This window comes from Mus pahari, chromosome 16 (genome assembly GCF_900095145.1).
Source record: "Mus pahari chromosome 16, PAHARI_EIJ_v1.1, whole genome shotgun sequence".
Lineage (NCBI taxonomy): Eukaryota > Metazoa > Chordata > Mammalia > Rodentia > Muridae > Mus > Mus pahari.
This window is the reverse complement of record NC_034605.1, coordinates 7045257-7059753: the sequence shown is the minus strand read 5'-3', so window position 1 is coordinate 7059753 and position 14497 is coordinate 7045257. Positions and strand designations below refer to the sequence as shown.

General features: G+C 48.2%; 1 protein-coding gene across 1 annotated transcript in view; it reads left to right on the top strand.

The window, feature by feature from the left end:
* The first annotated feature begins 11751 nt into the window (after window positions 1-11751).
* The window catches only part of LOC110333776, a 6623-nt gene continuing 3877 nt past the window's right edge, over window positions 11752-14497 (top strand). The window contains exons 1-2 of the mRNA XM_021215482.2: window positions 11752-12080; window positions 13641-13702. Coding sequence (XP_021071141.1) covers window positions 11946-12080; window positions 13641-13702 — 197 coding nt within the window. The 5' untranslated portion in view covers window positions 11752-11945. The remainder of the gene's footprint in view (window positions 12081-13640; window positions 13703-14497) is intronic.

Here is a 14497-nt window from a genome sequence, read left to right as displayed (position 1 = left end):
TCCTCCTCCTCCTCCTCCTCCTTCTCCTCCTCTTCCTTCTCCTCTTCTGAGACAGGCTCTGTAGTCCAGGACTTGTAGTCCAGGCTGGCCTTGAACCTTGGGCTTCAGTGCCTCTACCTTCCCAGTACTGGGGTTATAGTCATGTACACCGCCTTTGGTTTTATGCCGGTCGGAGCCGAAGCTAGGACCTTGGCGTGCCAGGCAAACACTCTGCTGACTAAGCCACACCTCCAGCCTCATGTAGATTCTTACTGTGCCTGGAATGAGCTATCTGCCTGTTTTTCTCCATGCTGTACTTGTGAGCATCTTAAGGAAATGGAAAATTCCCTGCCAGCCTTACAGCTTATCAGGATTCCCATTCAGGAAGGATTGATGACTGAATGGATGTTAACATACTTAACTCCATTGATACACTTTAGCATAGGCTGAGGTTTGCTCGAGGGAAACCCAAGGAGAACTGGCAGAAGCAAGAACAGGTGTCGTGGTCAGGAGGGCTCATCACTGATAAAAACACAATGATGTGGCTGGACAGATAGATGGCTCCATAGTTAAGAGCAATTGTCTGTAACTCCTGATCCAAGGGACCTGACACCCTTACACAGACATACATGCAGGCAAAATGCAAATGCACACAAAAGATAAATAGATGGGTAGATAAATAGATAGATGATGGATAGATGATGGATGGATAGATAGATAGATAGATAGATAGATAGATAGATAGATAGATAGATAGATAGACCACAATATACCTTAGCTGGGGTTCTGAATTATTTAACAAGCTAATGGTTAGTTAACAGTGGATTCAACAATACACTGCCAGATCCTTTGGTACCTAGGTCGAAAATTACAGTAAAAGGCAGCTTTAATCTTAGGGGAAAATTCCTTCAGTTCCATTTCTTCCAGGGTCACTCAGCCAAGGAATGTGTAGCTTATGGTACCTAAACCACAAGAACAAACTGAGACCCAAAACCCAAAGAGAATAGGAAAAAAAAAAAAATCTGCACAAGGGCCTGAGACCAGAGAGATGGCTCAGTGGTTAGATCGGAGCTCAGTTCCTAGAGCTAGAGCACATGGTGGCCCAGGACAGTCTGAAACTCCAGTTCAATGATCCCCAAGCTTTCTAAAACCCTGACCCTCTAACAGTCCCCTCATGCTGTGGTGACTCCCAACCATAAAATTATTTTCAGTGCCACTTCTCACCTGTAACTCTGCTACTGCGAACGTGAATGTCTGTGTTTACTGGTGGTCTCAGGCGACCCTGTGTAAGAATCGCTTGACCCACAGGTTGAGAACTGCCGCTCCCAATCCACAGGCTCCTAACTACTGCTGTTACTAGTTTCTGGGGTCTGCTTTGCTTTGCTTTGCTTGTGGATGAAGATGGGTCTTACAGCTTGAGCCCTAGGCAGCCCCAAACTCTCCTTGAGTTCACAGCAATCCCCCTGCCTCTGCCTCTTGAGGTCCATCACTACTTTCACCTCCGCTGACAAGCCTGCTCCCAAGAATCTATGGAACACCTCCAAAGTCTCCTTGACTGGGTAGCCTTTCTCCAGTGGTCACTCACCCAGACCCAGGTCTCTGTCCCATCCTGGTCTCAGGGACTTAGGAGGTTGCTTGGAACCTCTAAACCTTTCCGGTGGGAGAGAGGGTTTTTTTTTTTTTTTCCCTGCTTCTCCCTCACCTCACTTCCTGTCATCAGCTTCTCCCTGGAACTTGGACCTTCAGAAAGCAGCTTTACCAGACATGAACACCCAGCTTGCTGTTCCAGTTAGGGCAGCACCCCTGCCTCAATTCCCTGTTTGCTCACTGACCTGCACCTGCTTTGGGTAGCTCGAGGCCAGCACCCCAAGGTGTCTCTGCGTACCCTTTGCCTTTTGCTTTATTGTACTTGGAAGGAATGTAGATACAGACCCCTGACCCAAGGGAAATGCCACCCCCTTTTTTGTCCTGGAACTCCTCTGCTTCAGAGGTTGGAAGTCTCTAAAGATCTGTGCCAAGGGAGTTTTTTGGCATGCAGGGCTTTTGTTTTGTTTTGTTTTGTTTTAAGTCTCCAGAGCAAATATACCCCAGTGTGGAGCAGTTCAACCTATAGAGTAAAAAAACTACTTGGGACTAATAGAAACCCAGGGCTAGGGAAGAATGTTGACCCCTGAGAGTTTTAGAGTAACTTCTGCCCATCACTTAAGAATCTGGACCTGTTCTTTAGACCACCCTGCCCAGTGGCTATGTGTGATGTACACGCCCTGGGCTATGTATGATGTACAATCTACCCTGGGAGACCTGGTTCTGTCTTGAGGGTCTCAAAAAGAGGTTGCTTGGGACATTCCTCTGACTGTTGAACAGCGCAAGCACAGAGCAGGAGCTGCGGTGATCTTTTTAGGAGAGAATAGAGGTGGGCCAGGAGGGAGCAGTGCTAGGAATCAGGCCGAGTTTATGGAGACTGAAGGGGCTGGAGCACGCCCTAGGGTCCTGGTGGTTCTGTCTCTTTTCTTCCTTTAGCCAAATAAAAAGAGCATGGAAAGAAGAAAAGGAGATGGAGAAGGGGAAGGACCCCAGGGAAGGAGCTAGCAGGTGCTGGGGGTTGGGGGGGAGGGGGGAGAGAAGCCTCCACAGTCAATGTCCTTCACAGCAGCGGATCAGATTTTGGTGGCCTCACAGACTGAGAATTGAAATGTTTGTAGTGTTTCCTGCAATGAAGACCCTCCTGTGATGTCCTTGGGCAGTATCTATAGAGGTATATACCCTGGGAGGTATCTATAGATGTGCTCATTCCTTATATTCCACTAAAGCTATTTAGAGAAGCCAAACTTCTGAAGAAGGATAACCCAAGAACCTGCACCCCGGGCCAAACCTTAGCAGGAAACTGAAGGCCCAGGATTCCTGGTAGGTGGGTTTCTTCAGAGCTCCAGTGCCAGGTCAGGAGGTACCACTAAACCATCAAGGAGAGCCTCCTCACCCAAGAGGAGGAGGCTGGGGGGGGGGGAGCTGAGAAAATGGGTCGAACCTGGTCTTCAAAGTAGAAGTGCAGGTGGCTTGAAAAGCTAAGTTCCATCTTATCTTGAAGACGACCCCATGGGCGGGCAAAGGTGTAAGGAGACCTTTTCTGCTGAAGACTGGTGCCAAGGGCAGGGGGACAGTGGCCCAGACCTCTGTCAGTGTGGCTATGCAAATGAGCCCCTGTGTGGGCTCCTCCACTCCAGGGCAGTTGTTACCAATACAGAACAGGACACGATGCCACCCCCTCCCCACAAGTACAAACTAGTTTCTGTGTTTGGGTGAAAAAGAGAGAATAAAAGTTTAATAAACGTGTGCTGTGTAGTGGATGACTTTGTGGCGACCTCTGTTGCAAATGGCCTATGCATGCGGAATAATGGCCTCCTTGCAGAGAGGGAAATAGCTTAGTGCTATCATCGTTGCCTCGGTAACCATCAGAGTCCCCATCTAGCAAGAGAGAAATGAGTTATGAAAAGGCTTGAGTGAAGAAGGGATTAACACATGATCCCAGGGACAGTATGTCAATCAAAATCAACTGAGAAATTACACTCTCTATTTGAGAATTTCTCCGGCACCCAAATGGTAGTGAGGTTAGCATTCTCTCTCTCTCTCTCTCTCTCTCTCTCTCTCTCTCTCTCTCTCTCTCTCTCTCCCTCCCTCCCTCCCTCCACCCCTCCCTCCTTCCTTTTTTCCTCCCTCCCTCGACCCACACCTCTTTTCAATTTAAGGAGAGGATCATGTCTTCTTCATGATTATCACTGATAATTATCCTGATAATTATCAATTATCAGGTAGGGATAAGCTCCTCCGGAGGAGGTGAGACAGGTGCCCACCCACTCAATCCCTTCACACCTGGCCACCCCAGGTTTCTGTCCTTCCCACTTGCTTCCTTCAGGGACCCCACTCCATAGTTAGTCTCCCTTGGTCTGAGAGATGGCAACCCAAGCCTAAGCCTTCGCTCTTGCCCTTCCAAACAGTGCTCTGAGCATAAGGAGGATGAGGTGGAGGTCCTGAGGGGCTTCCCACCGTCTATTTGCCCCAGGAGTGCACAGGCAATCTTAGCAAGGCTAGTCTCCCTAGCTGATTCCTAGCTAGACTCCCCGGCTTTCTGTTCTGTGTTGGGGGTTGGGGGGGGGGGAGAGAAAGAAGTCGATTGTGTTGAACACCCCGCCCCTCAGCTTGGGAGACCTACTCTCTGGGTAGGAACACACACTGGCCCACCCACACTGCTTCTCACACACGTGACACCCCGGGTCTCAACACAGATAAGAGACCCTCTGCAGAGCTAAGGAGTAGGCTTGGTGAAAAACTGGGGGCTCAACTGGGGGCGGGGGGGGGGGACTGTCCTGTCCTGCCTCTCCATCCATTCACTTGTCCGTTTTGCCGCTTGAATTAGGAAGTAGAACACTCAATCTTTTGCACTCCCACCCCTCCCCAAAGAGGATCCCCCTCCCCCCCCAAAAAAAAACACTTGAAAGGCCAAAGGCTGGCATGAGCGGAACCTGGGTGGGCAAGAATTTGTGTGCGGATGCTATTGCAGTGATCCCTAGTTCAGGGCTACAGATCTTGCTGAGATGGGATGGGGGAACATTTGGATAAAGCCTAATATCCTAGGGCTACAGGGGGAGGGAGCTCTTGCTTCTGAGAATCTGTCTGGTCAGGGACTGTAGACCAGGTAGTGGGACTAAGTAGTTCAAGTGACTCCGAATGTGGAGAGGGACAATAGTCAGCCACACATCATTCCTCATTTCTCTTCTAGCCACCCAGGCCACCCGAGTAGCCTTGGCCATCATCTTGTATAATGCCTTCCGTTAACGTAAGGGGAAACTGAGACCTGGAGGTGATACAGGTTTTTAAGCCAGGGTTGTGGTGAGAGCCCAGGTTTCTGAACCTGGAAATTGGTCCCATTTAAAAGAAGAAAACAAAACAAAACAAAACAAAACTTGTAAGGGAACTTTTGTCTGAAAGCTTTAACCTTAGTCTGTGAAGAGCTACGAAATCTGAGGCGAGGCCAGGACCAGGAGAAGGCTGGCTCCTCCCTCAGTCCGGCTCTCTCTGAGCAGTCGCCTCAGTGAGTGATTCCCACCATCCACCTCTGCGCGCGCGCCGGAGTGGTGTGCCCATCCACCCATCCATCCCTGAGCCCTCCCCTCCCCCGCAGAGTCCCACACAAATTCCCAGCCCCGAGCGTCTCATGGTTAACTAAATCGCCTTGACCTGGGCGCTATTTGATATTTGCCTCTTTGACACTCATTTAGGAGCTCGCAGCGGTAACGCAGACATTGGACAAGTCCAGCCTGAAACCGAAGCCTTATGAAAAAAGGAGATGGGGAGAACCTGATAGCTGGAAACTCGTTTTCTCCAAAGACTTTCGGGACATTTTAGCCCGGCTCCAGGTCCGCGGAGCGCCAGGGCGCCGCCAGTGCGGGTGTAAATGTTAAATGTTAGCTATTTGTTCCTATGATTGCCATGAAAATCGACTCTTTCTTGTCTTCTTTTTCGACCCCCCCCCTTTTCTTTCTTTCCCTCCCTGTCTCCGGATTCCCACAGATACCACTACAGCCAGTGGCTCCCGAAAGCCATCTCCCCTCCTACAGCGCAGTCCCTCCCAAACTTCCAATTTGGAGACAAATAACAAGGGTGAGGCCACAGGGTAATTTTTCTGGTTTTGTTCTACTTTAGAGGCAACACTACATATCTATTCTTCCTAGTTCTCTGTACCCTCCCCCACTCCCACCCAGCTTCCCTTAGCGCTCCCATTTCTTGGAAGTGGAGCTGGGAAGACTGTAAGCAATGTTCTCGGCAAAAAAAAAAAAAAAAAAAAAAAAAAAAAAGGGGGGGGGGGGGGGGTGGGGGAAAGGGGGGGGGGGGGGTGTGGGGGACTTTTTGGGTAGGATTTTTAAAGTAAAAAAAAAAAAAAAAAAAAAAAAAAAAAAAAAAAAAAAAAAAAAAAAGGGGGGGGGGGGGGNGGGGGGGNGGGGGAGGGCAACTAATGGATGAGAAGATGAGTCATTTATCAGGAAACTTCCCATTTCCGCTTAAGGGTAGAGAAGACTTCCTACTCAGAGCGGCTTCTGCCTTCCCCCTTGAAGAGATCCCGGGCCTAGAGTTGAGGCTGGCGACAAACCCACACTCCCCACAAGGTGTCCATGGCTCAGTTCTCCTACCATTCTACTCTATTATTTAGTACACTCTGCATTAAATAATAACGATTTAACATAGACTCTCCCCCTTCCTGAATGGTACCCCCACCCCCACCCCGATGCACCCCAAATCTCCATTCACCGTATTGGCTCTGCCGGTACCTACACCTTCTTGCAAAGCAACCTTTCCCACTCTGATAACGGTAAGCTTCATTTCCTCGTTCCGTTCGCCCTTCTCCCCCAGCTCCTCCTCCCCTTCCTTTCTCCCTCCTTAGAAGATTTTGGTACTGGTAAGATAAGATACTCAACCCTCTATCGGGAGTCCTGTGATATTAAAGATCAAACGTGGCATCAATAGAGGGACCAAATGCAGGGGGAAACAAAAGGGGGAGCTGGGAGATGCTCATCAGCTAATTACAGCTGCAAATATTATGCAAATTTATCTTGGCACAGAAATGGAGAAAGCGAGTTTAAGTGTGGAGATAATGCCGGAAAATTGAATGTTCATCTGGGCATGGGAAACGGCCCAGTAGGCTCCAGCAGTCTGCCGCATCTAGGGATCTGCGTTTCCAGGCTCCTATCAGATCATCTGCACTTCGATGGCTGAGGCTGAGAAATTCATATTACTTATAATTGATACTTGAAATTCTTGGAGGGATGTGTCATAAAGAAAGGAGAGAAAGAGGAATTGGAGAGGGAGAGGGGACTATGGAGAAGGAAGAGGGGAAACTCTCTGGGTACCAAGCATAGACTTAGAACTCTGAGGTCCACTGTAACAAGGAAGGAGGAGAACTGGTGGATAAAGGAGAAATAACCCAGATAACCGGGCGTCTTCTTCTGTATAAACATAAAACTTGATAATTGTTTAGAACTAAAATCCAAGTTTTAAAGAGACTATAATAATCTGACTTCTTTTTCTAAAAGATGTAGGGCATGCTCAGGAATTGAGACTTGAACTTGAGATGAATGAGAATCCTGCGTAATGCCACTGTGGGGGAAGCCAGGATCACTCCAGGAATGGCTAGAAGGATCCTCCCCACCCCCAGCCCCCCAGAACTCATTCCTGCTCCTGCCTCCCCTTGTGTACACCATCTCTCCCATCATTGCTGGCCACATCCACGGGATTGATTCAGTCTCCTAAAGAACTATCTGGGGCATTATCGTCCCAGAAACAGACTTCAAATTCTCACACTGTAAGAAGTAAATCTTATGTGTAGGATCAGAAGAAAACAATAGGAATCATGGGACATAACTTTAAGGAAAAGTTCCTCGCCCATCACAAACTCTTCCTAGAGAAACAGGCATGTGTCAGGGGAGGGGTTCTGGAATTCAAACAATCTGTATTCGGGTGAAAGTCATCCAATTACCAAGAAATTACCATCTGACGTCAGGAGAAACAATTGGAAGGCGAATGTGTATGAATCTCTTCTCATTCATTTACATATTCCCTATGATTATTTGATCCAAACAACCAGAAAGCAATCAACAGGCACAGGGAACTTAAAGGGTGAATGACTAAGGACTCTTGCCCATTGCGGTGTGGAGGGGAGGGGACCCTAAGCATGGCTGTCCATAAGTACCGTCAGACACTGGGAGGTGGGAGGGGCTGCTGCCTTCTTAGTCTTGGACTCTGACATCTGTCCTGTTCAGAGCTGAGTGATGCCTGTTGCATTTCGATGGCTTTTGTTCTATTGGTGTTAGGATGAGAGACAAAAGAAAACAAAAATGCCAATTATTGGAACTAATTAGCCATTAAATGAGATGTGCCCCCCCTTCTCTCTAAATGGAAAGAAGTTGATGTGAGTGGGTGAGTGGAGTGAAGGGGGAACCCACCCACCCACGCTCTCTAAGAAAATCAAACCTGTACCTGTTCTGCATGTGTCAACAGACAAAGCCAGGCAAGCTGAAAGCTGGACGTGTGTGTGTGTGTGTGTGTGTGTGTGTGTGTGTGTGTGTGCTTGCGTTCATGTACTTCCTGAACAAGAGCAAAAGCAATGACTATTTGGAGGAAGCTGAAATTAATCTTTATTTTCTGGTTAGCTTGGATTGGGGCTGGAGTGGGTAGTGGGGGGTGAGAACTGTGTGGGGGCCAGAGAGATGCTGAGGAGAGAGGGAATCTTGGGAAAGTGGCTATTATTACTATCTTTCTATATAAAGATGCAAGTAGCATTTTTTTTCTTAACCTGGCTCTGTGCTTTAGTCAGTGTTTATGATTAATTATCTCCTTTTTCATAAAAATAAATCAGGTTAAAAATTAGGATCTCTGCACTGGGGAGAAACTAACCACTGGTTTCAGGTCGATCTTGTTAATTTCAGCCTGAAATTGACACACTAATTAAAGAGCATCGTGGTAAAGCACGGGCAAGCAACGGGCAGGCAAGATTATACCCAGCCCCCCCCCTTTTATCAGATCTACCTTATATTTTCCCAATTAAAAACTGCAAAAAGCAGTTTCATTGCCCAGGGATAAAAAATAAGGGCCCCCTTTTCACAACGCTGGCCATCGCTTTCCACCATCAGATTCATTGTGATGTATTAGATGCAATAAATTATCCCATGTAACAAAACATTGGGAGCTGAAAAGCAGATAATCTGGAAAGCAGAGATAAGGATTCATTATCCAAATCATTATGAATCCAGCGTTGCCTCTGACTTCTTTCTTAATCAGCTCCTCTGATCCTGGATATGTGAGCAGGACAGATAAGGAAAGAGCCGTTTATAATTCTCCACCTCGCCTAATATTTTAAAATAAAGTCAGAGGCAAGAAAACGCCATAAAACACTGGTGAGCAGGCAAGCGCCGGATGAAAAATCACTTCCATGCCATTATATCCACAGTAAGATTTAATTAAAATTCTCCCCATCCACGTGCCTTATTTTCAGATAGGATTTTTTCCCATCACGTAATAATTGATAGGAATTTGCAAACGGGGCTATTTATTTAGGATGCCTGGGTGGATTGGGTCTGAGGGTTCTTTTTTGTTTGTTTGTTTGTTTGTCTTTTTTGTTTTGTTTTTCATTTCTAGTGGCTCTTCTTCCAAACTTCCATTTGAGACATTCATTCATAGCTATGTCTTAGCAAGGAGCCTACTGCAGCCCACCCCCAATCACACTTTGAATCACAACCCTGGAAGTTGATTTTAATGAATATGTTTTGTTAGGGGATGTTTAAAAAAGAAAAACAAACAAACAAACAAACCAGAGGGCAGTGGGCTCCATCCTGTATGGCCTTTGCATTCCTTCAAGTCAAACCTTCCTCCTCTACAGAAGAAGTTCCCGTGAGTGGGATTGAAAGCCTAGATTTTTGTTTTGTTTTCCTATTTTGTTTTGTTTCAGACAGAATCTCACTTTGTAGCCCACACTTGCCTCAAAAAAATCATGATTCTCCTGCCTCAGCTTCTCTAATGCTGCAGTTACAGGGGTGTACCTATCTTGGTGGATTAGAACTTTTAAACACAGGGTAATCATTAATGTACTGACGTTTGGCGGAGTGGAGTGTCCTTTAAAGTTCTAACATAAGCTCAAGGTGTACATTCGACGGTTGAAAAGGCAGGATGATGTTGGCGACTGATGGATGCAGTGACAAGTACTTTCTGGTTTTAGGGCAAAGAAATGGGGGTGTTGGGAACCCACTGAAACGGGATGCTACAAATTCCTCATCCTTCCGCACAACAATGCTCCACTAAGTGACCACACCGTCTCAGAAAGATTGGAGATCCTGTCAGAGATTATTTCCTCTATTTGGGGAATCCCTTTCTTTATCCAACGGGTGAGCCTATCTCTATGGCCATCACAGAGATCCGCCTCCACCTCCCGTGTTTCATTTATCCCGGAGTCATTTACTGATCTATCTTCTTCTTCCATGTGCCTGGTGACCTCCCTTTATATTTCAAACCCAGTGCCTTAGATCCTGATCTGAGAAAAGCTACAGAACTAACCTCTGGGTTTGAAGTAACTGGCGATGGTGGCCATTAGGAGGGCACAATGGCCTCCAGGAAATGTCCACAGCCAATATGTATCCCCAAGCCCAGGATTCTGCACTGGACTCCCTAGCTAGCTCAGCTCACAATCACAGAGGAATGACCTCTGTCTCTTGGTCCCATTTCTACCCCAAACACAAATGGAATAGTTCATTCAGATCAGCAGTTATTCCATGGTTCAGTGGTTATTCCATGCAGGAGAAGTGGAGTCAGAAAAACCGGAGGTAGTGAAGTAACAGGATAGAAAGGTCACAGGTGCGGGTGGTCTGTAACCATCAGGGAAGTCTTTAGGTCTCCGTGGCTATGAACTGGCATGTGTCTTTGTGATCTATGTGTCCAGAGAACACAAGACGTCCTCAATGAAACCACTCCCTAAAATTAGTGAATGGGACCATCCTGTTCTCAGGGCAGCTTCCCAGCGACCCTGGCGTGAAATACTGTCACCTCTGAAAGAGGCAATGTCATTTCTTCTCTCTCTCTCTCTCTCTCTCTCTCTCTCTCTCTCTCTCTCTCTCTCTCTCTGTGTGTGTGTGTGTGTGTGTGTGAGAGAGAGAGAGAGAGAGAGAGAGAGAGAGAGAGAGAGAGAGATTTCAACACGAAAGCAAGCAACTCCGTTGTCAAATCAGACAGCGACTCATGGCTTCTTAGAGCACTATCCTTATAATGTGCCCAGGTGATGTCCAATAATCAGGAATAAATGCCTCAAAGCCTTTCCCTTACTTCCCCCTTCGTCTCCACTTTTTGTTTTGTTTTTCAACACAGGGTTTCTCTGTGAAGCCCTGGCTGTCCTGCTTTGTACACTAGGCTGCCCAGCTAGAGATCCACCTGCCTCTGCCTCCGGAGTGCTGGGAACGGGGCAATCTATTAAAGGGGTGCTACTGCGCTGGACCCTCTCTCTTTACCTCATTTCTTTCTTACTTTAATACTCCTCCCCCCCACCCCCTCAACTCCACTGTCCACCCTTTGGTCCGTTAAGAGAATCAGATCGTGCCTTTAGCCCCAGCCAGACCGCTGTAGTACTTAGGATTTTCTTTTTTAGCCTCCAAGTTTCTTTGGAAGTCCACTTCCTCCAGGTAAGTCTTTAGGGAGCGATGGCCGGGTGGGGGTGGGGCATGCGACCGCATTTTCACAGCTCTTTGGGTTTTAGAGCTGTAAGCAATCGGGAGCCCGGGTCGGCAGAAGGGAAGGAGCGCGGCGAGGCCGGCAGGGCAAACCCGAGGAGACCTGGAGGACAGAAGGTGCTCGCGCGAGGGAGCTTTAGTAAGAGGAGTGGGAGAGGGAAGAAAGTCTGCTTTGATTTCGGAAGTGTCAGGATAGAACGTACTTTCTTTGGGAAAAGAGGCTTTCAAATTGGAGACGAACTTGTTGAAGGTAAGGAGAAAGAGGGGGAGGGACAGCAGGGACCTTAAAGGGGGACAAGAAGCGTGAATGAGAAGCATGGGGAAAGCCGTAAGAGGCCCCACCCGCCCGGGGACCCAAAAGTGGGGTCTGGATACCCCTGGGTGTAGGGGGTTGGGAGGATCCACTGTCGTAGTCACGTGGGCACATGCGTGACTCCCTGATCCCTGCTCCAGCCCACATCCAGTCGTGTGCAAGGAGGAAGGGTGCTTGTGTCTCCTACGCTTCCCGGAAGCCAGTCACGTCTTCCTAGGACCCAGGGCTTTCCTGGACAGTTCATAGGGTGCATTAGGGCAACAGGTTGGGCGTAGGTTGTTGAGAGCACGGCCCCAGCCTAGTCCTCACAGCTTACTGGAGAGCTTGATTCTGCCACTTGGTGGCGGAGAGCTGGAGCGACAGGGCAGGGGACAGGCAGGATTGCTTTGGCGAAGATGGTTCTTCCGGGTTCCCCAATGGACCAGAAGACCCCCTTTTTTCCTTTTGCCAGATTGGCAAATGGTGTTCTCAGCTTGCTCCACTCTTGGGTTCATCGCACCCCAAAGGATGCCCCGCCGAGGCGCAGACGGGTTGGTGTCTAAATGGAAAGAACTTCAGGTTTGTGGAGGTAGAGACAGGTCCCTGACAGTATCTAGGAGAAAAGCGTGCCTATCTTGGTATTACCCACTCTGTAACGTGACATCCATCACCCGGTAGCTCTCTTCACTCCACCGGTGCCCACTAACACTTTCGGGCCTCCCAGCTTCTCCTTCCTCCTCTCTCCTCCGCCCCACCTCAGCAGCTCCATCTGGCTCTGACCGTTCCCCTACTCCCAGGGGTTGACCACCCCAAAACTGGACACTGAGTCACCTCTTCCTACCCAACCGGTTGGAGCAGCCTCAGCTTATTGACTTCATGGTTCAGCCACGGACAAAACTTTGTTTTATTCCTCCCCAAGGATATATTTATTTTAAAAGTCAGCCTCCATATTCTTTTTGCATAAATATTGTGAAGGGAAAACTCGACCTGTCAAAACAAATGGACCCTGACCCTTTTCTACCTCGGTGTTTGCAGGGTTTCATTTCACTCTAGCTGAAATTTACTCGTGGCAGATTCTCTTGGTACACAATTCCTATGCCCTCACTGGAAGGTGTGTGTGTGTGTGTGTGTGTGTGTGTGTGTGTGTGTGTGTACTCCAAGCAGGACACTGCAGTTATCTGGGTCCTAGGTAGAGCAAACAGCTTAATTTCCTTTATAGAATTTTTCCCTGATTGCTTTTGGTTCCTGGTTTTTATTTTTTATTTTTCTCCTCAAAAATAAAATTTCCTCTTGAAACAATTTAAGAGAATTGGGACCCATAGGATCCGTTAGTCTATGTGCCACCGATGAATATTCTTTTACACCTGGATTAGACAGCAGCAATCAAACCCAGCCAAAAACATTCCAATTCTAACTTACTAGACATCCCGACTAAAGGGTGGTGGTGGTGATGGTGATGGTGATGGCTGCAGTGGTGATGTGAAATAAAGGCAAAGATACTGCTTTTGGGAATGGGGTGCCGGTATAAACCTAAACCTTGGGAGAAAGAAAAACACTTTGAAGACTTACAAGTTTGGTAGCTCTTCATGCGATGTTCACTCCTGGCTGTGCCCATAGAACCTCTTATTGAATCATTTGTTCAAAAGTGAGAAGAAAATGCTTCAAACACATTTGTGCCTATGGTAATGGTCCATTCCACAGGGCAGTGACATTTATAGTGTTAATTCCAACCCTGTCAGAAGACAGTGGGCTGGCTTTGTAGGCACCAGGAGAAGGTCACATTTCAGGCGATGTTTCTTGCCCACCCCCCGTCCAACTCAGTTCCACACACCTCTGATGTGCGGTTTGTGTGTTTGCAAAAGGGGATGGCATTCATTCCCTCCCTCCTCCTTCTTCCCTCCTCCCTCCTCCCCCTACCCCGTTGCAACCCGGAAGAGCTCTGCTGTCTACACTGAGCCAAGGGAGGCAGAGGGGAGGGGGCTCTTAGCAAGGATTCACATCAGCCAGGTTTTACCTCTGACTGGAAGCCCTGGCTAAGATGCAGTGAAGCAGCCACGGCTGTTGCAGGAGCTTCAGCAACAGTGAAGTCTGCTTGTCATCTCTACCTCCAGGTCTCCAGCAAGGCGGGTGGAAAAAATAAAACCCAGCCGGCCTTCAGGAGAGAGCTGCCCTGGTCAGTGAGTACTTGGCAATCTCCTTTTCCTCGGTTATCCTTCTCCCTGCTCCCCATGGAGAGGTCTCCGCCATGGGGACAGCTGCCTCTGGAAGAAAGTGAACTAGACCCCAGCCCTTTATTGTTCTTTCTGGGCACTGGAAGTCTTTGGCTTTCTGCAGTGACCTTGGGTGATCGTGGTGTGGAAGTGTGTGGATGTCCTTGTTTGGAAGAAGGAGCCAGCAGAACTTGGGGTGCAAAGAACAACTGAATGGGGGAATAAGAGCTGCCGGGGATGCTTGGAAAGTCTGGGCGGGTGCTTTTCACTGCCGGGAGAACAGAACGTTAGAGGAACTAGGCTGTCTACTCGGGAGGGAGCGTTCTCTAAAGGTGGCTGCTGGGTGCCCAAGTGTCAATGCCATGTTTACTTTCTCCTGCTTACAAGGGTATGTTTAGTTTCATTGTCTGCATATCATCGAAGAAACATGTGCACCGCGAGACAAAGTTGGAGCCCAGATGTGTCAACATCTGGCAGCCCCTCAGGGTAGCTGGTGGTCGGTAGGCACCCTTGTTTACAGAAGCACCCTGAGATGGGAGAGAAAACCAGTTTCCCAGAGAGTGTGACCAGGGTTCTGTGGAGTGAGAAGGCAGAGGGGATAAAATTTGGATATTTGTCATGGGACAGCAGACCAGCAGACCTCCATCTCTAATACTCTAATATGCCATTCAGAAATAGAACACACACACACACACACACACACACACACACACACACACAGAGAGAGAGAGAGAGAGAGAGAGAGAAGGGAAACAAGC